At 42.1% G+C, this 27,521-nt stretch overlaps 1 protein-coding gene across 1 annotated transcript in view; it reads left to right on the top strand.

The window, feature by feature from the left end:
• The window catches only part of LOC126155723 (uncharacterized), a 91,404-nt gene that overhangs the window by 25,510 nt on the left and 38,373 nt on the right, over window positions 1-27,521 (top strand). Inside the window, exons 3-5 of the mRNA XM_049916247.1 lie at window positions 7-304; window positions 7,047-7,117; window positions 7,269-7,543. Of these exons, the coding sequence (XP_049772204.1) occupies window positions 7-304; window positions 7,047-7,117; window positions 7,269-7,543 (644 nt within the window). The remainder of the gene's footprint in view (window positions 1-6; window positions 305-7,046; window positions 7,118-7,268; window positions 7,544-27,521) is intronic.

The following is a 27,521-nucleotide window of genomic DNA, read 5'->3' as shown; positions in this document are numbered from 1 at the left end:
TTGCAGGGCGCTGCACATGAAGGAGCACCCGGACTACAAGTACCGGCCGCGGCGCAAGCCCAAGTCGCTGCTGAAGAAGGAGCCCAAGTTCGGCTTCTCGCTGCTGGCGGGGCCCCCGCTGGCGCCGCAGGCCGGGCAGCACGCGTCGCTGCCGCTGCCGCTGCCGCTGTCGCCCGGCTCCGCGGCCGCCGACCACCTGGCGCGCTCGCTGCTGCCCGCCTTCCCCTACCCGCTCTACCCGCTGCCCGCGCCCGCGCACAAGATCATCGACGACGGCAAGAGCGCCTTCGACCTCGCCATGCAGGTGACTGTTGCTGTCCGCCTATCTTGTACCATACACTGAAAGCCACGGGGTAGCCATATGCACGTACACAGATGACGGTAGTATCGCGAACACAAGGTATAAAAGGACACTGCATTGCTGGAGCAGTCATTTTTACTTTGGTGAGACATGTGAACACGTTTCCAAAGTGTTATGGCCGCACGACGGGAATTAATAGACTTCGAACATCGGAATTATAGTTGCAGCTAGACGCATGCCACATTCCATTTCGGAAATCATTATATTCAACATACCAGGATCTACATTACTGGCCATTCAAATTGCTACAACATGAAGATGACGTGCTACAGACGCGAAATTTAACCGACAGGAAGAAGATGCTGTGATATGCAAATGATTAGCTTTTCAGAGCATTCACACAAGGTTGGCGCCGGTCGCGACACCTACAATGTGCTGACATGAGGAAAGTTTCCAACCGATTTCTCATACACAAACAGCAGTTGACTGGCGTTGACTGGTGAAACGTTGTTGTGATGTCTCTTGTAAGGAGGAAATATGCGTACCATCACGTTTCAGACTTTGATAAAGGTCGGATTGTAGCCTATCGCGATTGCGGTTTATCGTATCGCGACATTGCTGCTCGCGTTGGTCGAGATCCAATGACTGTTAGCAGAATATGGAATAGGTGGGTTCAGGAGGGTAATACGGAACGCCGTGCTGGATCCCAACGGCCTCGTATCACTAGCAGTCGAGATGACAGGCATCTTATCCGCATGGCTGTAACGGATGGTGCAGCCAATTCTCGATCCCTGAGTCATCAGATAGGGACGTGTTCAAGACAACAACGATCTGCACGAGCAGCTCGACGACGTTTGCAGCAGCATGGACTATCAACTCGGAGACCATGGCTGCGGTTACCCTTGACGCTGAATCACGGACCGGAGCGCCTGCGATGGTGTACTCAACGACGAACCTGGGTGCACGACTGGAAAACGTCATTTTTCGGATGAACCCAGGTTCTGTTTACAGCATCGTGATGGTTGCATCCGTATTTGGCGACATCGCGGGGAACACACATTGGAAGCGTGTATTCGTCATCGCCATACTGGCGTATCACCCGGCGTGATGGTATGAGGTGCCATTGGTTACACGTCTCGGTCACCTCTTGTTCGCAGTGACGGCACTTTGAACAATGGAAGTTACATTTCAGATGTGTTACGACCCGTGACTCTACCCTTCATTCGATCCCTGCGAAACCCTACATTTCAGCAGGATAATGCACGACCGCATGTTTCAGGTCTTGTACGGGCCTTTCTGGATACAGAAAATGTTCGACTGCTGCCCTAGCTAGCACATTATTCAGATCCCTCACCAATTGAAAACGTCTGGTCAATGGTGGCCGAGCAACTGGCTCGTCACGATACGCCAGTCACTACTCTTGATGAACTGTGGTGTCCTGTTGAAGCCGGGTGGGTAGCTGTACCTGTACACGCCATCCAAGCTCTATTTGACTCAATGCCCAGGCGTATCAAGGTCGTTATTACGGCCAGTGGTGGTTGTTCTGGGTACTGATTTCTCAGGATCTATGCACCCAAATTGCGTGAAAATGTAATCATATGTCGGTTCTAGTATAATATATTCTTCCAATGAATACCTGTTTATCATCTGCATTTCTTCTTGGTGTAGGAAATTTAATGGCCAGTAGTGCACAATATCAGGAGTGTGCCGACAATACCACATGTCAGGCGTTACCTTCTACCACAAACAACGCAGTGGCCGAAGGTCTCCACTTAACGACCGAGAGCAATGGCGTTTACTTAGAGCTGTCAGTGCTAATAGAGAAGCAGCACTGGGTCAACTAACCGCAGAAATAAATGTGGGACGTACGACGAACATATCCGTTAGGACAGTGCTCGAAATTTGGCGTTAATGAGCTATGGCAGCAGACGACCGACGCGAGTGCCTTTGCTAGTAGCACGACATTGCCTTCAATGCCTCTCCTCTGCCGGTGTCCACATCGGTTGGACTCTGGGCAACTTAAAAACCGTGACCTGGTCATATGAGTCCAGATTTCAGTTGGTAAGAGCTGATAGTAGGGATCGAGGGTGGCTACTTGAAGACCATTTGTAGCCATTCATGCACTCTGTCTTCCCAAACAACGATGGAATTTCTGTAGTTGACAATAGGCCATGTCACCGTGTCACAACTGTTCGCGAAAGATTTGAAGAACATTCTGGACAATTCGAGCGCATGATTTGGCCACACAGATCGTCCGACCTGGGACAGAACCAAGAGATCAGTTCGTGCACAGAATTCTGCACTGGCAACACTCTCGCAATTATGGACGGCTATAGGGGCAGCATGGCTCAATATTTCTGCAGGGGACTTCACATCGGATTCCACCCTCGTCGTTTTCTCTTATCGTCACCAACAGCACGAGATTGACATTAGGCTTTATACGCTGTCACACACTAAACAGTTATGCAGTATGTAGGTAAATTTTTTTACAGACTTTGAGGACAGGTTCCTCACAGGAATATAAGAAGAAAATGTCTTGTAAACATGGGTTCTAAAATGCATACTTTAAGAGCTACGGGCGCGTCTCCATCTTCGCTTCCCTGAAACACATATTTTCTATTGAGTAACTGCTCATAAGCTCTTAAAGTATGCATTTTAGAAGCCACATTTGCAGGACATTTTTTCTATTTTTGTTCTGTACTACTTCTTCACAAAATATGGAAAGCAAAGAGCTTGCAGTAGAAGAGAGTTTCACAGTATCGAAGATGAGCAAGTACTCATAGCTCTTAAGGTATGCATTTTACAGCTCATGATTCTTATACTTTTTTTCTTATTTTTGTGTAAGGAACCTGCCCTCAGAGTCCGTAAAGGGAGTTTAGTTACAGCCTTCATAGAAGCCATGAGCTTCACGTATCGCGAAGAGAAAATGTCAACGTGTGTCAACAATGAAAACCGTTCCAATGGAGTTGTTAAGCAATTCCTCGACAAATTTTCAACCAACAATGGTATCTGACTTTGGTTTACTAGTAGTGTGCATATCACTCGTCCCCAAGGTAAATCCGTTGCTATTTCTACTTCCGTTGATGACTGTCTCACCATTTTAAAGTGCTTAGTTCTTGTTACCAAGAAGGTTTTAGTCCCAAAGAGTGTGTCGTTCCGTTTCAGATGCTTTCCTACTTGGTAATCGGATAGCTAGGTCGGAAGATCATTGCCAACATATTACAAAGACGGAGGTTAGAATCTCAGTCGCGCATAGTATCACCGACTCATGGAGGTTAGTTAAAGTTCACATTACTCTCCTCAATCAATGTTTTATTCTGAAATGTGTTGACTGTCCAGCCTTCCGCGACGGGCAATATTTCATCTGACGGTTGACGCATATCCGCTTCATCCATTTTTCATTCTGGAAGCTCAAAGTGTAGTTAGTTAACAACAGAAAAATGTCGATATAATCATTCCTTGGCAGGAAGAACCCTTTGCAAGCTTACATATTTCTTTTCTGTAGAACTCCCCAGATAATTGATTGCATGTGAGTCAGCATTTCCGTGCTGAATTCGTTTGCTCAATACAGAACGACTACTGAAACCTTAGACTTTTATGTCACAATAAGTAAATAACTGCCACTCGTGTACATCCGAGGTATAAGGCTGGTACTGAATGGTTCGTTTCCTACACACACGGTCCTCTCTAATGACATATAGATGACAATTGCAGCACTGAAACTGATTAAACGGCGTAGTAATAAAGCAACAAAACATTAATTGGCCGTTTGCAAGTTTTCCACTTCCACCATTATGTTCGTTAACTCATTTAGCCCAAGAATCGACGTTCTAAACGAGAGGTCTCAGGTCTCCAAGGTCCGACCATTGGACAGGAAACTAGACATTACCTATAGTCTCCACTTAGCACGTACTTACATTGGTCGAAATAACTTCGAATCTTTTAGGACAAAACTCCGTGAATAACGATTGTCTCTGAACTGTAGGCAGTTAACGCTCTATATAAACAACACACTGTGATCACTTTAATCAAATCCGCAAACATCCGTTCTTCACAGCCTGTAGCTCTTCAACTATCTACGAGAGTGTGCTGAAAAGTAATGCCTACGATATTTTTTATGTGAAAACTTTTAAAGCCTTTTAAATACAAAAACATTATTAACCTGGTTTGATTCATTAGAAATGATTTACGAAAGCCTGCTATTGTGCCTTTTTCTCTGTATACTATTCCATTTTTTTGTAATTTTTCCATGTGCCTTTTCAGAACCTCACACATAAAAAAATATTATGAGAGAAAAGGAACAGTACATAGAGAAAACCGCACTTTAAAATGGGGATCGTTTCCCGAAACGCGTCGTGTAAAATATAAATTAAAGTAATATTGTGATTGGTAGCAGAAAAGCTATTTGTAAATCAAATCAGATATTATTAAAAATCTACATCTTTATCCTTCATGAGTACATATTTGTTTCTTGCCATAGCCGCCGCCCGGGGTGGCCGAGCGGTTCTAGGCGCTACAGTCTGGAACCGCGCGACCAATACGCTCGCAGGTTCGAATCCTGCCTCGGGCATGGATGTATGTGATGTCCTTAGGTTAGTTAGATTTAAGTAGTTCTAAGTTCTAGGGGACTGATGACCTCAGAAGTTAAGTGCCATGGTGCTCAGAGCCATTTGAACCATCTTACCATAGTCACCCAGCCAACGAACAAATTTCTCCCACGAGAGACCAGTTTGTTGATGCCGTCGCTGTAGAATGTCTAACATTGTTGACGGAGCCACAACCTCACGTTTGCTTCCACCGCTTCATCACCATCAAAGTGAAGTTCTCGACGATGTACCTTAAGGTCGGGAAACAAATGAAAATCGAGTGGGGCCAAGTCGAGACTGTATGGAGGACCAACAATAGTGAACCCACGGCGTCGGGTTGTTGCAGATGACACAGCGCTCGTGTGTGGTCTGTTATTATCATGTTGAAGGAGGGGTGCTCCATGTGTGGACGAACTCGACTAAAGCACGGTGTTTCTCAAGCACAGACATACAGTAGTTACGGTACACTCCGCCATGTTGCACGCTGTAATTCGGAGCCCTCTAGCGGCAGAAGGCTGCAAATATGTAGACATGAAGAACAAAGATGTTAACAACCTTTTCTTTATTTAAAAAGCTACGAGAGTTTTTACATAAATAATTAGGAGGCGTTACTTTTCAGCACACCCTCGTATTATCTTAACAGCCTTTACCTTAACAACCTCACATAGGACTATCGGGTCGAAGTCTTGTGTACTTAAGTCAAAACACGACCAAGAGCACACCCCTCCTCTACAGTTCCTTTCCACATAAAGCATCAGGAAAAATAATCATACCCGCTGCTTCGCACTCAGTCTGTGCACTGCAGTCGCAGCTCTCGACGACATGATCATTAAATTATAAAATTGTAAAGAATGTAGCAACCAGTGGCGGGAACATAATTTATTTATGTTGTTGCAAATAGATTTCGGCTGATATCAGTCATCATCAGTGCATTTTTCTAACCGGTACATGCCATAAGTAGAAGTACCGTCCTTGGCAGATTTCTATCATTACAGACGGAGCAAATGATCGGATTGGGGAATAGTGGGGAAGGGAATTGGCCGCACCCGTTCGAAGGGACCATCCCACCATACACATAAACTGATTAAAAGAAATCACTGAAAATAAAAATGTGGTTGGTTCTATGGGGTTTTGGACCGCTTTCCTTATGAATATGAGTCCCACGTCCCACGACTACGCTGCCTCATTTGCTTTCATTTGGAAGTTAATAGACAGGGAATAAGACATTGTGATAACTGTGCAGAAAGTTTTTTGAAGTATTGAGAACTGAATAACAGCTCCAGTTTAAAAGAGGGTTAATGACAAGACTATTAAAGCAACAATAATGTCTCCCTCTGTTCCTGTACGCACTAGTCACCCCACTACAACTAAATATCTTTTTTCCATCCAGCTGTTTCTCATTTCCGCGTTTCACAAAGCTCTTTGATGACGTAGTATACCTAAATTTCTGTTCCCCAGAAACCGTTTTCTCAGGAAATATTACTTCTTTCCACCTATAAATTCATTTCGTAAGTAGCAGGGTAGGTAGCAGGTAGCAAGAGTAAAATACGGGGAGGGAATGGTTGTTTACAACTTCTACAGAAACCAGACGGCAGTTATATGAGTTAAGGGTATGAAAGACGAGCAGTGGTTGAGAAAAAACTGTGGGTATTGTAGCCTATAACCGACGTTTTCCAGTCTGTACTTCGGACACGCAGTAGAGGGAACAAAAAAAAATTGGGGAAGGAATTAAAGTTTAGGGAGAAGAACTAAAAACTTTGAGGTTTGCTGATGACATTGTGATTCTATCAGAGACAGAAAAGGATTTGGGAGGGCAGCTGAATGGACAGTTTCTTGAAAGGAGGACATAAACTTCAACAAAAGCAAAAGCAGGGTAATAGAATGTTGTCGAATTAAATTAAGCGATGCTGAGGGAACTGTAAGTTTCCGTTTGAGGTGGTTGCTGCAGCGACGATACTTGGACCCCACACATTCAAATAAGGAATTTCTAATTCTATTAATACTATTTTATTATTACTTATCATATTGGAAATCCTGCCATTACTTCAGTAGCTGTGACGTAAAAATATTACGTATGTGTGAAACGTAAGAGAAGGCCAGAATATACATAAATGAATACACCACTAACGACGGGTGTGTTGCGGGTCACGTGTGTGCAGGCGCTGTACTCGAGCCAGATGTATTCGCACGCGTCGGCCGTGGCGGCAGCGGCGGCCGCTTCCTGGGTGCCGTGCGGCTGCCCCCCTCCCCCGACGGCCGCTCCCAGCCCGCCGCCGCCGCCGCCTCCCGCCTCCTCGCTGGACGGAGTGAACGCCATCAAGCGGCCGGTGGCGTGTCTGCTGGTGAAGCCGCCGCCCGAGGACCTGTACGGGCCGCCGCAGCTCACCCCCGCTCCGCAGCACGTCATATGAAGACCGCTCCCGGTTCTCCCGGACCTGGCCCGGGGGAGCCTGGGAGCCTCGTGGTGCTGGGGCGCCGCCGCCGCCGCTGCCGCCGCCGCCGCGGCCTCTTCCGCCTCCGGGGGGCCGCCCGCGGCCGCCACTGCCTCCTCCGTCGCGGAAGAAGACCGCGACAGGCCGTCGTCTGCCGCCAGCAGCGGGCACTGAGCGGCTGCGACGACACCGAGAAGGGAATTTGCAGCGCGTGACGATGCTGGGTACACTTAGGCTCGGGAGCTCGAAGGTGTACCTTCGCTACAGACAGCCGTTACCGCCGCACGTAGCCTGCAGGTGTATTCTACCAGCTTTTCGGAGGTTACTGAGGGATAGTGCCCGAGTATTTCCACATATGCAGCCTATGGTTCACAGAAGACTGTTACAAAGTATTTTCATGTTCTTCTGATCTATAATCTATGGCCTCAGATCCTTAGTACAGGATATTCTGGTTCTGCATATACATGTACAATGTGAACCCGAGCTTCAACGATGAAATTTCGGAAGCTTTTCAGGGAAATTTTCTGAGTGTTTTGCTATAAAGAACCCTAGGTCTCGGGCGTCTCATTACAGAGTGATAACTTAATGATGATTTAATTAATTTCTTACCCCAATTGCCTTTGTTTCTGTCCAAATACTTACAGAACAGCGCAAAAAACTATAGTGTGTGCAACCAAAACGTACAGCACAAAACATAGAACAGCTCTCTAAAAATGCGCAAGTATTACGATGAGACTGAATTTTCTCATGAGGAGAAGTGAGAAGCAGCGATGTATTTTCCTTGGTTAAAAAGTTTATGTAGCCAAGATAACATAAATACTACTTTATTTTCGACAATCGGTTTCAACAGACTTTGCTGTTCTCTACAGGTCAACAAAAATTTTTGAAGACCTGAGGATTGCAGCAAAGGCTGTCGAACCTAGTTATCGAAAATAAAGAAGTATTTACATGGTCTTGCCTACAGAAAGTTTTTTTATGATATGGTTGCTGTTGCTGCGCGAACAGCTCAGCCAGTGGACTCGCACACGTGCTGCATATGAACCACTTCGTCATCCTATAGATTCATATTTCTGTTTATTGCTTTAACGTACATATAAAACTGGCGGAAAAACAAGTGAGAGACAGAACCGAAGATCAGGCGAGATGCAATTACCTTGAACGAACCGCCGGAGATGACGGGTCTCTGACAACAAAATACTCTGAAAATTTTCCTGAAGAACCTCCGAAATTGCCAGTGGAGTTCTGACTCACCCTGCGTAATCTATGGCTTCCAGAACCTTACTATAGAATATTTTTAGGTTCTACATCCGAATATACAATCTGCAGCCAACTACAAAGTGAACAGCAGTTCGTAGCTTTTACAGTTTCTGAACTTAAGTTTCCTCCCCGCTCCGTTCACAGAAAGAGTATACGGGTAGAATGGATGCACGTTTCCCTCTGTGCGAGTGTACGTGTTACAAACGTATTACATCTCTTGCACAGAATACTTTCACAGCTAACACGCAAAATAACCACCAGATCAGTGCCGACAGTCATACCGTAAAATAATAAATAAGCGTCAGTTTAGTGAACCGACACCCAGCATGTATACCAGCATCATCTGGATTATCACGAACTAAACTCCTTACGAACTGCTGCAACAAGTAATGCGCCGGTGCCATATCTGGCCATTGAGTAGGTCATGGAACAGGACCTCCAAGGCTACAGTCTTCCAGTACATCAAGCATCAATATCTTCCGCAGCACTGACTGAGCTCTGTATCGGACTCTTAGTTTGAAACTGCTAACCAAGTGTGGTTCAGTTCACAAAACTGAAGCATATCGAATGGAGGTTGAGATATAAATTTAATGTAGAAAGAAAGAACGACATGATGTATCAGTGGAAATAAATGGAAATGGTAAGCTGCTGTGAGTTCCTTAGACTGAAGGTGGTCTCCGTACCACACGCCCGAAAGTTTGCTGGTAGAGTACGCCTCGTCTTACATAGGATCAGGCGTTGCCTCCTCCGTGATGACAGTGCAGTTCGAGCACTGTTCCGTTAGCGAGGAGAGTGGTCGCGATGGAGGAGCATGATCAGCTGCGCTTTTCATTGCGAATCGAATTCTGGAAACAGACATTACGCTACAGATGTGTTTTGCGAATGATTAATTGAATTTAACATGTATCTGTTCAGCGTAGAGTCACAGATCATTGTCCACGTTGTCTCGTGGTCTCTGGACGCCAAACTTTGTTAGGAAAAGACGTGCTATGTTTTAGAATCTCAGACGTCATTACTCAAATGTGGACACTATGAAATCATGTATATTGTTGTCAGATTACAGCAGTAAATAATTTTCTTAAAGATTTTTAAGAACTACCGAAACACCGCCAGTCTTTGTGTTGAAGAAACAATTACTTTCCTTACAGTTACACAATCGACAGGGTTGTATATGAGGCAACCTGGCGCCCCTCCTTAAATTATTTCCACTGTCTCGCGTGTGCAGTACTGCAGACGAATACTTCCTATTTTGTATGTCTTTATGTTTTACATAGTCTTTTTCTTATGAATCTTTATTGTATTTTTCATAGTATATGTTGTTCTGTTTCGAAAAGTAAGTGTTGAAGATCTGTTTCTTTTGTAAATAAAGTTGTTGTCTTGCCATACACAAAACTGTCTCCTTTGCATTTAACGCGCTGTTCACTTACCTTTTTTCCACGTACATTTACTGACAATAATGTGGCTGTCATTTAAAATAACACAAACAGGTTTTATAGTCTCCTAAGACACTTTATTAACGCTAAAATCCTGTATTACGCTGTTTACACTAAATACGAGATTAAGATTTTGGAGTGGCACATATTGGAAGGGAAATTTAGTGTTAATACACATCGGAGAATAATGATCAACTGCGCTTTTCGCTCCGAAAATTGTATTGTCTACACACAGTAGAACAAAAGAGCAATACTTTTAGCACAATGTCGACACTATCAGTGTGTGAAAAATTACCTAAAGTAAATTCAAGGACATATTAAACGCAAAAGAATGGAATGGAGAATGAGAGTTAACATTATACTGGTTTTGCGATAAAATTTTATGCACTGTTACAATTCAAGAAATTGTATATGACAACTATATTCAGCTGCTACATAAGGGTAACTTCTATTGATCTGCCTTCAGATTTTTAACCAGAAAGCTCTCTATGATAAGAATATTTAACATACATAAAATATTCTACTCTTGACAAAAACATAATAATCTAAATGCGCGGACCGTAGACCAATACGTCGCATAAGAACATTCACAAACCCGCTGGATTCAGTATGTAACGTCCCTCTTCAGTGCTGCATAATCAATGACTTGTCCTCAGACTAGATGGCAGTCGTTATTCCGAAGTGAGTTGGATCGAAGGTCATTGCCACTGATGAAAATATTAAGGTTTACTTAGGTGAGTATCTTGACGTTGTCTTCGGTGTCTTCTTTGCAGGTATGATAACTGCCGCAGGTTTTCTTCTAGTACAGAGGAAACTAACTGAAAAAAGGATTTGGAAATCTGGTAATTCTCGGAATACTAAATGAAGTAATATATGTGAAATTTTAAACGTTTATATTCTGAAATATTTCACATATTACTATGGTACAATTTTTAAAAAAAATACATCTGCTCTCTACAGCCTCACAAAAATCACTCGACTTCCATTTACCACCACTTCCGCCAAGTTCCTACACAATGAAGAACACAGAACCCATGCAAAGAAAGAATTCGATTCCTGGTGCATATTTAGCGGAATTATTAGAAATGAATTTCCAGACTTTTATGTTGAAACTTCTACATTATGTTTAATACATGCAATTGATTTTTATGGACACTGACAGCTACTAAAACGTCAGGTACCGTGGGTGGACCTGGTGTGTGTGTGTGTGTTTTCACAAAACAAAGTTCCAGCGATGTGTCCCCCTCTTATTTGTGCACACATCGCAGCATCCGAAACTGCGACCAATACCCCTGCATTACATGCGCGATGACACAGGTCTGACGGTTGTGTAATGGTACAGACCGAGACATGCTACGCGTTGCACTGTTTGGAGAGAAATTTGGAACAGGGTGAACATTTGTCTGACGTTCAACCCCACTCTTCTACTCTTTGTCTTTATCTTTGAAAATATTGTCTAATTACAATGAACTGCATTCAATGACAATAACATACTAATCGTTTTGGTGAAACAAAAAGGAAACTATAATATGTAAAAACGCATATCCGATGTCGCTACATCAGTATAAATTGAGCTATTCCCCACACTGAATCTGCTTTATATATCCTCTTATATTAAACGTTCAAAATTTAAGAACTTCTTTTCCCCAAAAAAAGCATTTGTTTCTCCTGACTTGGAATTGAAACGATTCTAATGTAAGTCGCTGATGAGTTTGATGCAAGACTGTGGTGGAGTAATTGAATCTTCAATTCAGTATTTTAATATGATCCTGTATATATGATATAAACAGATCATTGCCCACTAAAACAATGATAAAGGAGTTCAACTGACTGCGAAATTAGACAAGGATCTCAGTTAATTCAGTTTGTTAAATGAACATTCAAAGGAAAAGGTTTAACAATCATTGAAAGTAATAAGCTAATGCCTTGTCAAACCTGGACAAGGGCTCTGGAAAGCGATTCAAATGAAGGCGTTTCTGGATAAAGCACTTACATTCGCGTAAGTCATACAATGATTGCCAAGGGTTAGTGCACAGAGATAGAAAATACTACTGAAGGATATACGTGTGCATGTTGTCAGAGTTGAAACTACGTTGAAAGAACTCTTCAGAATGAAGACTGAAATTTAATGAGCACCGTTTTAAAATGATTGGACTTTCCCTACAGTTCATCTAGCTGTTGGGGCTAGACCCCACCAAATCCATAAACTGCTGATGGTGGCTAAATTGGATGAAAAACTAGTTATTGATTCTGTTCCAACAACTCGAGCTTTTCATTGCAGACGACGGAGAAATCATCTAGAAGTTAAGATCTCATCCGTGGAGAATCCCGCCACTGAATTAACTTTCTGCAGTTCGCTTCCGACAATAAAGTTTTTCGCCGGTTTGTAATTTTAATTGCTGAATGACAAATATTGTGAGTGCCAACTTCTCTCTGTTCACATTCGTGCGATGGACAATAAAGGTAACTTCTGTAAGGACAGCCGTATTTCTTACTTCCACTTGCAAATTATATGCGTAAAAAATGGTAGATATTTTTACATTTCCTTACACATTCTGTCTTGGAAGGATCTGAGTGCAGAGTTAGTGTCTCTCGATCTTCAAAAGGAGTACTAAACTTTGTGCCCACTCCACTCTGTAAGATGCTACCTTAATAGCCCGTCTTTTATGGTGAATTTTGCTTGTTCGCATTTATTTCCACAATAGGAGTTCTTCCGGGACTCTGCCAAAAGGGGCACGTGTGTCCTGACAACATACGGCTCGCTAACAACAGTCTCTGTTGTCCCCGCACATCCTGGAGACAGAAGCTGCCTGGGGCGTATTTAGTCTTCCGGTGCCAAGGCGACTTTCTTGCAAAGCACGATCTAACCTGAATGATTACCGTGGTATGTCGCACGTTTGCCAACGGACCTTCTTCGAATACTGTCGGTAGCTGACTCCCTGCTGATTTGATTGCCCTACAGCGTATCCCTTCATCCAGGCCAAGTGTAGAGTGCTTTCACAGTGGCTTCTTATAGGGTGTACTCGTAATATAACACGGAAAGTTGTAATGTAAGTAATTAAGCATTAGCAGTCTGTGGTACTGATTCATAATTCATTAATTTCTTCCAGTTTCATTTGACTCTTCCTTTAAGATTTCACGTACGTTACGGGACAATTTTGAAAAAAACTGTTGCTTAACATAACCCCTTCCAGGTCCTTTTTGAATTCATGCAGATGCAGTCGCGCTCAAAACTTGTTACAGCGTAAGTATATCAAAGAAATTTATCTTAACGTGGCGTCAGGATTATGTGCTCATCTTTGGCACTGTTTGTCAGGAGAAGAATAGCATTTTTCCGAGGGAACATATCATCATTAATTATGTTCATTACCAACCTAATAAATCATCACTCGCTCACTCTTCTCCTGCTAGCATACAAGATTAACTTCATTTATTAAACACATCCAATTCGTCTAGTGTACCAGCTCACAATTCATTCATTATTGTTTTAAAATTAATATTACATTTCCTACTCTTGTTTTAACTTGCATTCACACACATTGGTTTCATAAAAACATTGTATTATTAATTTTTTTACTCATTCATCCACAGATGGCATAGTGTCATTCATACTTTTTCATTCTTTAAAAATCAGTTAATGACTGACTCCCACTTACAACAATTTTTCAATACTTAACTCATTCGTCGTTTCTAAAATGTATGTACCTTATGATATGGTAAACATAGTAAAACAAAGTTGAAAGTACATTGTCATACAGCAGCGTATGTAACACAAGATATACATGACACTCAAGACATATATATGCAACGACATACTTAGCACAAAAAAAAACAAGGCAAATACAACACCCAAATTCAGTTTTTCATACAGAATTCATACTTTGTTACTGTGCATCAAAACGGTGTAAACATTGTTAAACAGTGATAGAAGGGTGTGGTCTAACATTAAGAAGACAGTAACACAAAATGGTGAAGCCAAACATTACATCGTAAGTGTGTTCTGCATACAAAATCATAGTTACAACAAGTTAAAACAACAAAAAATTTATATTAATTACCATAGTACTCATATTTTTTATAATGAAGACCTACATGTCAGTCTCTGTCATACCTAAAATGTAATACACACAATAATACGTTGAATTGTCCATTTAAGAAAAAAGAAAAAACTTCCACGAAATATTATTGTCGGTTTGAGGTCTAAAACTAGTTCGTCACGCGGGATTGGCATAGACACTGATTTGGTAGTTTCCGTGTTCAAGGTTCACAGTAATGAGTATAGTTCCACCAACTGCGACATGGTCACGTATACAAACAGCGATCCAATACTGTCAAATGTTTTTTATTCCAGTCTTTGATCACAATATGAATTCTTTAGACGATAACCGGTTTCAGTCCGTAATGACCATCCTCAGATCTTTTTTACACAATGTCCTGAAGTGATAAGGCCATAATGGCATCGTCAAAACATACAAATATAATCAGCATAACATCGGCCTATTCTACACTTTATTTTAGATCTATATGACGATGCTATGTTGATTATATTTATGTGTTTTGACGGTAACATTATGGTCTTATCAGTTTAGGACATGGTGTAAAAAAGATCTTAGGATGGTCATTACGGATTGAAACCGGCCATAGTCTAAATAATTCATATTGTGATCAAAGACTGGAATAAAAAACATTTGACGAGTATAGTTCGACATGACACATCAACATTGGCTTGACAACAAGGTGAACTGTTTGAAATGCAAGACTGTTCTAAACATAAACTTCCTCCCTATTGTATCTGTTGCACTCACATACAAAGTCATGAATTCAGGTTTCCACAGTACTGGTGATGCCAATCCGTCTCAACATAATTCAAGTTCTTGATAAGATCACAGCTGTTCACATTTGGTTTAGGGTGTATACTGATTGTGTACGAAGATATATCAGAATTGCATGGTTTAGCGTCTTTTCACTCGTCCAAAATTCAGAATCGTGATTAGTGCTCATTTGAGAAGTGTTCGGCGATCGCCTCTCACTTGACATAACAATCCACTCGATCCACAATGTTCTACATTAAAGTCAATTGTGAGTATTTTTGTGACTGTCTCAATGTTCATTAGGTACAAAACAAGTATATTTATCATATCGGTAACACATGGTGGTTCTTTCGCAATCTAGACCCTATATGACTTCATAATTTTACATAGGTAAACAAAGCTGCTGGAGTACGCCTGTCTTGTGACGGTTAAACCCTGGAACGTCCAGCTGTGTGTTCACTCAAGGTGGTGACGACTCCCCTGAAATTCATTCGAGAGTGTAGTTTGTGCGACAGGCTTATTCAGCGTCTAGCTGGAAGGTGGTGAGTGTATTGTCATCACGAAAGCTTGTCTGGTTGGCAGACAGTGACTGTGCCACTGCAAATGCCTCAACCGGGTAACCTGCCATACTGGTTTCTTGTGCAACCGGGGCTATAACAGACCAACTAATAGGCCATAGCATCTCGGCTACTTACGCCAACTCTGTCATGCCTTCCTCCACTTGCAACTCTCTAATTCCTTCCTCCAACGTGTGACCGATGGGACCTCAAACAGTTTACATTACATACACTAATACTAAGGTCTTCGAAAAAATACAAACATATTTTTGCACCTAAGGCACTTCTTTCAACAACAAAATATTCTCAAATACTCTCCAGTTTAAAAACACTACAAATGAACTTTCTCAAATCTTTTACAAATTTTTATCACTCGTTGCGGTTTTTATTTCCTAAATAATTTCTATCCTTTGAAAGATTCACCCTTATACATTTAAATTACATCCTGACAGTTAAGTGTTAATCACATTTCCTTGTGTAGAATTTTATGACTCATTCTATTATAGATACAGTGACAGTTTTCTCAATGGATATTTCAATTGTGATCTCAGAGGAGGTCTAGGGTATTGGTTAATTGTTTTCATGTTGATATTTATGTTCACACGCACTAATGGTTAACTTAGAGAGGTCTACCAATATCTAGTAAATGATTCACAATTACCTGCATTGCATTGCATTTTTCTGCAGTTTATCTGTCACCCATATCTACTGTGGTCATCCTACATATTCTACTGTCTCACCATATTATCCATCTATTTCCTTCGCTACTTACCTTTCATTAGATAAGTTAAATTCTCCATACATCCATCACTTTCCATCTTATACTGTGGGTTCACTAAATTGTGGCGATCACTGATCTGAAACATAAACACAAACATAATATAGTTCTTAGCTTATATCAGAAAATTTGCAATACGAGGGTTATCTTATTTTTCACGTTTCTTACTTCAGTGCTTCCTTACCTTGTCTTTTATTTTACTTTTACGTAGGTTATCTTATTTCACATTCGCAGTGGCTCGAGGTCTGTATATATTTTATTGTAGATCCCTGATTGTCTTGCTCCTAAACTCAACGTGGGTTGTGTCAGTTTCACTCTTGCATCATCGCTCACTCCTTTCTTTCACCATGGCCTTCCTTCAAAAGTTCAGCTGTTTGTCCTGTGAACATTAAATGAAGATACACAACAATTATCACATTATATTCTCATCAAACTAACAAATACTCATGAAAATCGTCATATTGTTATACTCACCAACTATCCTCATATTGCAGCGAACCTTGAGGTCCATTAAACGCTAGCAACGCAGTGTTCCTTCACATCTGATATCCCCAAACTCTAGTCATCTCATTGTTAACTAACATCACTCACATAAACTCAAACCATCGAGATCCATGGATTCCTCTTAGTGCTCCATTGCATCTGGCGAACATAAAAAAGTAAAACTCAACCTTGAACAATGGGTAGCTGCAGCCAACGATCCGCTTATCGCTTCTCTTCTCAGTACGTCCTACATCATCTTCCTGACTTCTCCTGATGACACCTGCACTTGCTCCATGCAAAAACTCTTTTTCACCGCCAGTTTAACATTGCATCATTTCATGTTATTAATACATCTTCTTACAATAGAATGGAGACTGCATGTCGTGTATGTTCATTTCTACAAAACTTTTCATTCTCACAACATCTTTACATGTTATTTGTCGTGTTTTTCAATTGATTTGCAGCTTTGTAGATTTTCTAATTCTACGACGTTCTGATGAACAATTGTCTGCATGCAGTAAGCTCCACAAAATACATAAAAGAATTTTCTGCTTAGATATCGGCTCTTATTTGATCATTCACATGATCGCAACAAAACTTCGTCGCCCACAGTAATCTTCATCTCTCTTATCGGCCCTCTCTGATTTTCCTTCGTCAGCTCAGCCTTTCCGCTTATCCTGTACAGTGTTAATTTTATAGTTTCCTGGTGGCGTTTGCATATCACAGGTGGTTAGTCTATAGTTTCACTTATTCAATCTCTAGATGGTTTTTTTGTCAAAAATAATCTTGGTGCCATTCAAGGAGTTGTACTTGTCAATTACACTCTTTAAATTTGCCAGATACATGGTCCATAACTGATGTTGATTGTGACAGTAATGACATATTTTAGCAGTCTCTCTCTTATTCCTTTTGCAGGGCTAGAGGTCGAGTGGTATTATGAAATATAGACTGCTTTTATTTGCTTTTGGCTTCACAAAGTCCTTCCAATATTTTGATTTATTTTGTGGCCCATTGATCGACAGAGCCCTCCTCACTTTCCCAGCCATGCATAGAAAATGACTGTTAAAAGCTCTTGCTATTGATCTGCTAGTGGCATTCTTCAATGTGCACGTGAGATTGGTATTGGCCACTGATCTCTTAATTCTGAAAACCACATTGGGCTTCTGTGTTGGGAACACGGGAGACCAATGTGGTTTTGCCTTTTGACATTTACTTAGTACCGTCCATGTTATTAAACTGCACCGACTGTCTCAGCTTGCTGTAGCATTTGTAGCGTCAAAAATTAGCATGACTGAGGTGCTTATACCGAATCAACTTGTTGAAAAATGCTTCCAGGACACACAGTAATCAACTGATCCCAGTTGGGTTGGTACATCTAAACAAAATGCCATTCCTACTAAATATTGCCTAATGTTCCCTGCAGTCCTGTCTTGTCTTTTCTCCTTGGCTTCCTTTAATACTGAATTCCTGTCCTGCTCTCTTCCTGTATTAGGAAGCATTGTTCCAACAAAATTTTTAAATATTACTCACTTCAAGTATAGCACGTCAGAATTCGAATCCTTGGTCTTAATATCGCTCTTTCAGGTCAATCCTGTAGGTGCTCATGATAGTACATCTGCAATGACGTTTCCTTTTCCCAATATCCACCGTCATTACACGTCCTGCCAGGAAGTACCTACATTTGTTGAATCCAAATACAACAACTAACGCTTCTAATTATGTCACTAAATAATTTGTTTCTGTTTTACGTATACACGGCTACCAAAGGCGATGGTTTTCTTTACTGTTTCTCCATCCTATTCAACTTCTTCAAACATGTGAATCCCAGTGCTGTTCCTTGTTGAATTTGCTACTCAGATGTACTATTCCTTGCTTACGTCCAGATGAAACAAAAAACAGGAACAAAGAAGGTGACTGCGAATAAACCATGGATATCAGAAGATATACTACAGCTGATCGATGAAAGAGGGAAGTGCAAAAAAGGTCAGGAAAATTCAGCAACACAGAAATACAAGCCACTCAGGATTGAAATAAATAGGAAGCGCTGGGAAGCTAAGGCGAAATGGCTGCAGGAAAAATGTGAAGAAATCGAAAAAGAAATGATCGTCGAAAGAACTGACTCAGCGTATTGAAAAGTCAAAACGATCTTCGTGAAATTAAAAACAAGGGTGTTAAATAAAGACTGCAATGGGAATTCCACTGTTAAATGTAAAGGAGAGAGCAGATAAATGGAAAGCGTACATTGAAGGCCTCTACGAAGGGGGAAGATTTGATAGATCTGCTAGAAGAAGAAGCAAGGTCGATATAGAAGAGACAGAGGATCTGGTATTAGAATCAGAATCTAAAAGAGCTTTGTAAGACTTGAGATCAAATAAGGCAAAAGGGATAGATAAAATTCCATCAGAATTTCCAAAATCATTGGGGGAAGAGGCAACAAAACGACTATTTATTTTGGCATGTAGAGTGTATAGGTCTGGCGATATACCATCGGACTGGCGGAAAAACATCATCCACCCAATACCGAAGATTACAAGAGCAGACAAGTGCGAGAAAATATCGCACGATCAGCTTAACAGTTCATGCATACAAGTTACTGACAAGAGTAATATATAGGACAACGGAAAAGAAAATAGAAGATGTGTTAGATGATCAGTTGGGCTTTAGGAAAGGTAAAGGCACCAGAGCGGCAATTCTGACGTTGCGATGGATAAGGGGTGGTGGTTAGTGTTTAACGTCCCGTCGACAACGAGGTCATTAGAGACGGAGCGCAAGCTCGGGGTAGGGAAGGATTGGGAAGGAAATCGGCCGTGCCCTTTCAAAGGAACCATCCCGGCATTTGCCTGAAACGATTTAGGGAAATCACGGAAAACCTAAATCAGGATGGCCGGAGACGGGATTGAACCGTCGTCCTCCCGAATGCGAGTCCAGTGTGCTAACCACTGCGCCACCTCGCTCGGTACGATGGATAACGGTAGCAAGACTAAAGAAAAATCAAGACACGTTCATAGGCTTTGTCGGCCTGGAAAAAGCGTTCGGAAATGTGAAGTGGTGTAAGATGTTCTAAATGCTGAGAAAAATAAAGGTAGCCTACATGGATAGACGCGTAATATATAATATGTACAAGAGCCAAGAGGGAACAAGAGTAGAAGAACAAGAACGAAATGCTTGGATTAAAAATTATGTTATTTTCTACTGTTCAGTCTATTCATCGAAGAATCAATGAGTAAATTCAAGGCGAATTAATATCAATTATAAGTCTGGCTGACGTCGTTGCTATCCTCAATGAAAATGATGAAAAATTTCAATATTTGTTGAATTAAATGGAAAGTGTAATGAGTACAGGGTATCGACTGAGACCAAATCGAAGAAAGATGAAAGTAATGAGAAGCAGCAGAAAGGTGAACAGCGAGAAACTTAACATCAGGATTGGTGATCACGAAGTTTGATGAAGTTAAGAAATCCTGCTACCTAGGCAGCAAAATAACTCATGACGGATAGAGCAAGGAGGACATATAAAGCAGCATAACACTGGCAAAAAAGGCATTCCTATCAAGAGAAATCTATTTCCAACAAACATAGCTCTTGATTTGAGGAAACAATTTCTGGGAATGTACATTTGGAACATAGCATTGTATGGAAGAGCAACACGCAATGTGGGAAAAGCGGAATAGAAGAGAATCAAAGTATTTGAGATGTGGTGCTACGCAAGAATGTTGAAAATTTGGTTGTATAATATGGTAAGGAATGAGTCGGTTCTCCGGAGAATCGGCGAGCAAGAAATACATAGAAAACACTTACAAGAAGACGGATGACGATGGTATGACATCTGCTAAGACATCAGAGCATAATTACCATGGTACTAGAGGGACCTGTAGAGGGTTAAAACAGTAGAGGGAAACAGGGATTGGAATACATCCAGCAAATAATTGAGGACTTAGTTTGCAAGTCCTACACTGGATGAAGAGACTGGCGCAGGAGATGAATCCGCGGCGCTCCAAATGATTCAAAAAAAGAAAAAAAACGGAAGATTCAGTTTAGAAGGAAGTGGGATACTGAAGTACTGAGGAACGATACACACAATTCTGAAGTTCCCTAAAGATTTCGGTACTGTGACAAGGAATATCACACTGGGCGTTTCAGTCATAGAGTTGTGGACATCTCTAAAAAGGACAGTCGCAGATGTTGGACAGCCATACATAGAGGGTAAGCCCAAAGAAACCTTGGCTAGCGAAAGAAATACTTCAATTGGTCAACAAACTGAGGAAGTACAAAAATTTTAATGGGCAGACAGGAATAAAGGAATGTAAATCACTTGGAATTGAAATACATGGGAAGTGCTGGGCAGCCAAGGTGGAATGGTTGCAGAAAATATGGGAAAAAATCGAAAAAGATATGACCGTCGGGAGATCTGACACTACATATAGACTGACAGAAAAAAATCGCAACACCCAGAAAGAATTAATGTAGAGAAACGAAATTTTGGGAATACGTTGGTCTTTGTAATATTTAAGTGGTTAACATTGCCACATCACAGGTTAATGTAATAGCGAAATAAGCCAATTCAAATGCGAAATGCTGGTACATTAATAACCAGTGTAATCGCCAGACTGTTGAGTGCAAGTATGCAAACGTGCACGCATTGTGTTGTACAGGTGCCGGATGTCAGTTTGTGGGATGGATTTCCATGCCTTGGTCGGTCAATACAAGGACGGTTAGGGCTTTTAGTGGATGACGCTGTGGTTGTCGTCCGACGATGTCCCATATGTGCTTGATTGGAGACAGATTGGAGACAAGGCGACGTGTCGACACTCTATAGAGCTTGTTGGGTTTCAATAGAGGTATGTGGGCGATCGTTATCGTGTTGGAAAGCACACTTGTAATTCTGTTCATGAATGCAGCACAGCAGGTCGAATCACAAGATTAACTTACGAATTTGCAGTCAGGGTGCGTGGTGTAACCACGAGAGTGGTCCTGCTGTTATACGAAATCGCACCTGAGGCCACAACTCCAGGTGCAGTTCCAGTAGATCTTACACGCAGACAGGTTGGTTGCAGGGCCTCAGCTGGTCTCCTTTTAATCAACATACGACCATTACTGGCACCTCCGTAGAACTAGCTTTCGTCAGAAAAATCAATACCCTCCAGTTATCTCTCGCCTGGCACCAATGAAATAGCAAAAGGTGGTGGTTTAGGGTCGGTGGAATGCACGCCACAGTGCTTCTAGCTCTGAGCTGTCTTTGAAGAACAAATTTGTAACAGTTTGTTGTGCAATGTGCTGCCAAATGTTGCTCAAACTGCTGATGCAACAAAGCTACGATGCGCAAGAGCCACACACCGAAAACGATCGTCTTCCCTCTCGGTAGTGCCATGTGACCGTCCGGAGCCCGGTCTTCTTGCGAATGAACATTCTCGTGACCATCGCTTTTCGTAGCCCTATTACACGACCTCGTTCAATCTCTGTGAGGTGTTGACAATGGCGTCTTTGTCGCCTTAAAGAAGTTTCTGACTAACATCAACTAATCACGTTCAATCTCAAAGTTAACTAACGCTCGCGACGGTTACAGCTTGTGTTTCAAGCAAACATGATTTGCATACTCATGGTGGCGCCACTAGCGCCATTCTTATGCGACTGGTGCAAAACCTGAATAGACATCACCTTCCACATGTAGAAACACGTCTATCAACTTTCGTTTATGTGGCACTCCTGCTTCTTGGTGTTGCGATTCTTTTTCCGTCAGTGTAGAAAAAGCAAAACAACCTTTGGTGAAATTAAAAGCAAAGTTGGTCACTTTAAGTGTGCAACGGGGATTGCACTGTTGAACACAGAGAAAATAGCGGATAGGCGAAAAGAGGGGGAGAACTTAGCTGATGACTTGATAGAAGAAGAAGCTGGGAGTCGATAATTAACACATAGGTAATCTAGTATTAGTCAGAACTTGAAAGAGCTCTGCATGACTTGAGGTTAAATAAAGCCCAACGGATAGGTACCATTTTATCGGAATTTCTGAAATCATTGGGGTAAATGGCCTCAAAACGACTGTTCAAGTAAGTATGTAGAATCTATGAGACTGGTGACATACCATCATACTTTCGGAAAAATATTGTCCACGCGGACGGCTAGGTGCTTAGCCCTCATGGATCCAAGATCCAGACATGAATAACATATACACGAATGGAAAAGAAAATTGAGGATCTGTTAAATGACGATCAATTTTGCTTTAGGAAAGGTAAAGGCACAAGAGAGCAACTGCTGACTTTGCGCTTGATAATGGAAGGAAGACTGAAGAAAACTCATTGCATTTTAATACCATCCGTGGCTGCAGAAAAAGCGTTCGACAAATTGAAATTGTGTAATTGTTCAAAATTCTGAGAAAAATGGGAGTAAGCCGCTGGGAAAGGATGGAACAGGCACAAGAAGCAAGTAGTAACAATAAGACTGGAAGACAAAGAACGAAGTGCACGGATAGAAAACGGTATAAGACAGGTATGCAGTCTTTCGCCTCTAGTGTTCAATCTACACGTCGAAGAAGCAAGGACGGAAATAAAAGAATGTTCAAGAGTGGGATTAATAAAATTCAGGGTGAGATGAAACTGCTATCCTCAGAGAAAGTGAAGAAGAATTACAGGTTCTGCAGAACGGAAAGAACAGTCTGATGACTGCAGAGTATGGCTTGAGAGTAAATCAGAAAAAGAAAAAAGTAATGGACAGTAGCAGAAATGACAATAGTGAGAAACCTAACAGGAAAATTGGTGATAGCGGGGTAGACGAATTCTGTTACCTGGGAAGCGAAATAACCAATGTCGGACGAAACAAGGACATGAAAAGTAGATTACCCCAAGCTTAGACGGCTTTCATCGCCAAGAGTAGTCTAACGGTATCAAACATATGACTTAATTTGATTAATAAATTTCTGAGAATGTATGTTTGGAACCTACCATTATTTAGTAGTGAATCATCAACAATGGGAAGTTGAAAGGTTTCAGATGTGGTGCTACAGTAGAATGTTGAAAATCAGGTGGACTGATAAGGTAAGGAAGGGGGAGGTTCTCTGCAGAATAGGCAAAGAAAGGATCATATGGGGAACGCCGACAGAAGAAGGAACAGGATGATAGGACGTGCGTGAAGGCACCAGAAAATAACTACCATGGTACTGGAGGGTAAAAGCTGTAGAGGGAGACCCAGATTGGAATACATCCAGAGGACGTAGGGTGCAAGTGCTACTCTGAGATAAAGAGGTTAGCACAGGAGAGGAATTCGTGGCGGGCAGCATCAAACCAGTCAGAAGGTAGATTATATGAAAACATAATATATGAAAATGAAAAAAGCGAGGGTTTATCAACACAAGATATTCGTACGAGGCATTCGAGAATGAAACATTGAAGAGGGAAACTAGTAATAGTACCAGAACCACCCTCCAGCATATATCGTAAGACAGATTGCGGATTACAGATGTAGATATCGATATAGACACAGAGTTTTAATTCTCCTCACTAACGTTTATTTAAATTCAGATCCAACAGAATAATGAAAAATTTCAATGAAAAAATACAACATAAATGAAACTGACCATGTGTTACGATTAAGCCGTCTTACGTGACTGTCTGTTTCCTTGTATTTAGGACAACAAAGCACATGGTCAACATTTTTTCCTTCTTCATTTTTCCGTGAATCTCACATACCTGTCCGGAAGATGTGATTTGTGCAGCATCATTAACTATCCTGTTCCGACGTGACGATAAGCGCTGGCACGAAGATGAAGCATCCTTTAGGTACCCTATAAGAGACGACCACATATTCTGTAGTGGTGAAATCCTTATTGATAATTTGCTGTAAATAAACGTTAAGAACAGGGGAGAATACTGGAAGAATAAGATATTTAGCTACAGGAGTCGCCGTTTTCTACAGGCAACCATCAAACTGCAGTGAACCAGCGCATGTCTGCCCCTTGCGGAGCGGCTGCCAGCAACACTGGATGTGCGTCCCCAGTAAAACTTTCGACGGCTCATTTAGGTCAAAATAGCAGCCGGACTCACGTATTATCATCCCATGCGTTGCCAGCCCCGGTAGCTGCACAGTCAGCGAGGCGAATTGGTAACCGTAGGGGCCCGCATTCGATTCCCGATCGCATCGGAGGTTTTCTCCTCTCGTCGACTGCATATTGTGATGTCCTTACGTTCGTATCGTCATAACTGACATTCCACTGTTGAGATGACTGTATGGGCACGTCCCAAAAACCAATAGGATAAAAAAAGGTCCCCTGCGAAGGCTGCAGTAAACACAATACAAACAGCTGCGTTTAAAGTGACAAGGGAGCACGGAGTGCTGCTGAATTGCGTCGTATTGTGTTCAGCGATGAACCACGATTTTGCACCATCTGGATGACTATCGCCGGCACGCATGGCGACGATGAGGACTCGGGAGAGAGGGCCCATTGTTCTGATGCTTTGGAGTGGCACAGCCATGTTGCTCCAGGCGTCGTGGCGTGGGGAAGGCACGGCTGGTAGTGATTCAAGGAACTCTGATGGCACAAAGGTACGTCACGGACTTCCTGGATCCTCGTGGGTCACCTCTCTTGCGACACTGTTTCATACTGATAAGCAGGCTCGTACTGTCAATTTATTTGTAAATTTGACTCGTTTTTTTGTCACGGTGATAGTGTCACGTACCCTCTGACACCGTGAAGTTTTATTTCGTTTCCTCCTCCGCTTCTGGTTTACTTTCATTTTTACCTTCCATTAGTATTCAGCATACACGACTACCATCTTGCGTGACACTTTGTCTTGACTGACTGTGCATTATGAGGTACGTGCGCCAAACAGAAAAGTCGGTTCATGTGGCGAGCACAGAAATCGACGGTCTTGGACCAAGTCTGCAGCAGAGTACTCACCTAACAGCCATCTCATCACCTCTCACCCGTGTATAAGAGACGATCCCAACACTTTGAGGGGTTATCACGTGTAGAAGACTCTTTAAATGTTGACGCTGCCTGCATCTAGGTCTACATGTATTCTCCATGTGGCACTTTAAGGTGTGTAGCAGAGGGTACCACTCTCGCTTCCGGTCTTTCCTGTTCGGCGTGTGAAAACAGCGGCTGCCGGTCAGCCTATGTATGAACTCGAATTTCTCGGATTTTCGTGTAATGGACTTATCGAGATATATATGTGGGAGGAAATAATACGAGTATCTTATCTGTATTCTGGGGACATACGCTTCGTAATAGTTTTTGTGTCAAGCAGAATACTTATTTTAAAGACTGTACCACAGGAGCATCTCCGTATCCCTTAAGTACTTATTAAACGTAACCGTGACCCAAACGCACTGCACTTCTGTTTGTAGTACCGGGTGAGGGTCCCAACTGACGAGTAATACGCAAGACTCGCGATTTCTGTAATTTTATTTTATTTTATTAGAATTCTTACGATGGAACTCAGTCAGTCCTAGATCCATGCACTCATTCCACCTTAGATCGCTCCGGAAGTGTACTCATAAATATTTTACGGTTCTTACTCTAAGAAAATAGGTTAAGAAAAGGTAAAACAACCTTTATAGTGAGATGCTCTCTATCGATTCCAGAGAGCTTACTGCTGTCGAGCGTGTTCTGCCTTTCCGCTGCACGGCGGGAGGGGCTGCGCGAAGCCTTCAAGACAAGTAGAAGACACCGTCTCGTGGCAGTTGGCTTCTGGCTCGCATTTGTGAGGTTGTGGGGATTGCGTCACGGCCTTTGATTGTCAGCTCCTTTTGATCGAACAGCTGCCGATATAACCCACGATATACGAGTCATTCCGCTGAAATCGTATGGACTTATTGCGTGCTCTTCGCAGTAAAGCAGAGTTGTGCCTTGGCTCGAAGTGTGCATCAGAGCTTGAGTGGAGCGTGGAAGTAAACACTAGATTCCAGCTAAACACTATATCACAGTCGGCTGGGTGCGGCTTGGTAAAGTGCTGTTCTGTGCTGCGGCACGGAACGAGGTGCTGATCCTCTTGAAGTTTCCACCTGGCTTCGCCGTGGATGGAAATCTATGTGGAAACCAAAACCAAGGAGATCTTACATACTTTGATTTTATGGCGATCATCCGATCATGTAATCTCACGGAAAGGTGATGCCTGTTTACTAGTAACTTTCAGTGGCACCTGTAGTACCGGTTGATTAGACAGCGAAAACTGAGTTCTGTAATTTGAGTGCGTTACTTAAGGAAACGTTTGTCTTTGTTCTTGTAAATTGCCTTAAATCAAAAGCACTATAATGTTCAGCTATGAAATTTCAGATCTATTATTCTGTACTGAAAGTTTTAAGAGAAATTTTGCTGTGTGTTCATCTTTAACACTGCAGTTGTCCCTTTTGACCTTTGTTTCAGATAAGTACTTTTACTATTTTAATAAACACTGGCCAAGGTAGTTTATCCGTTTTTTAAATCTTTGGATTAGTTTATCAAAAAAATAAAAGTCATATAGTCCGCTCGAGCGTTAATCCCATTTAAGTAAATGATGTTCTGTAAAATTTTTGTATATGCAACAGCGTAAATGGTATCTTAGACTTCTTGCTGTTTTAAGGTTGTTCCAGTGTTACCTTACCGAAGGGCGGCCGCTGTCGGCATCTTGACCGAGTGAGGTGGCGCAGTGGCTAGCACACTGTATTCGCATTCGGGAGGACGACTGTTCAAATCCGCGTCCGGCCAACCTCATTTAGGTTTTCCGTGATTTCCCTAAATCACTTCAAGCAAATGCCGAGATGGTTCCTTTGAAAGGGGACCACTGATTTCCTTCTCCATCCTTCCCTAACCCTATGGGGCCGATGACCCCGCTGTTTGGTCCCTGCCACAAATCAATCAATCAATCAATTGGCATCATATTTATGGATCTTACGGTACCCACCTGTGATTAATG

Source organism: Schistocerca cancellata, chromosome 2, assembly GCF_023864275.1.
Source record: "Schistocerca cancellata isolate TAMUIC-IGC-003103 chromosome 2, iqSchCanc2.1, whole genome shotgun sequence".
Taxonomy (NCBI): Eukaryota; Metazoa; Arthropoda; class Insecta; order Orthoptera; family Acrididae; genus Schistocerca; species Schistocerca cancellata.
This window is presented reverse-complemented; position numbering and strand designations above follow the sequence as displayed.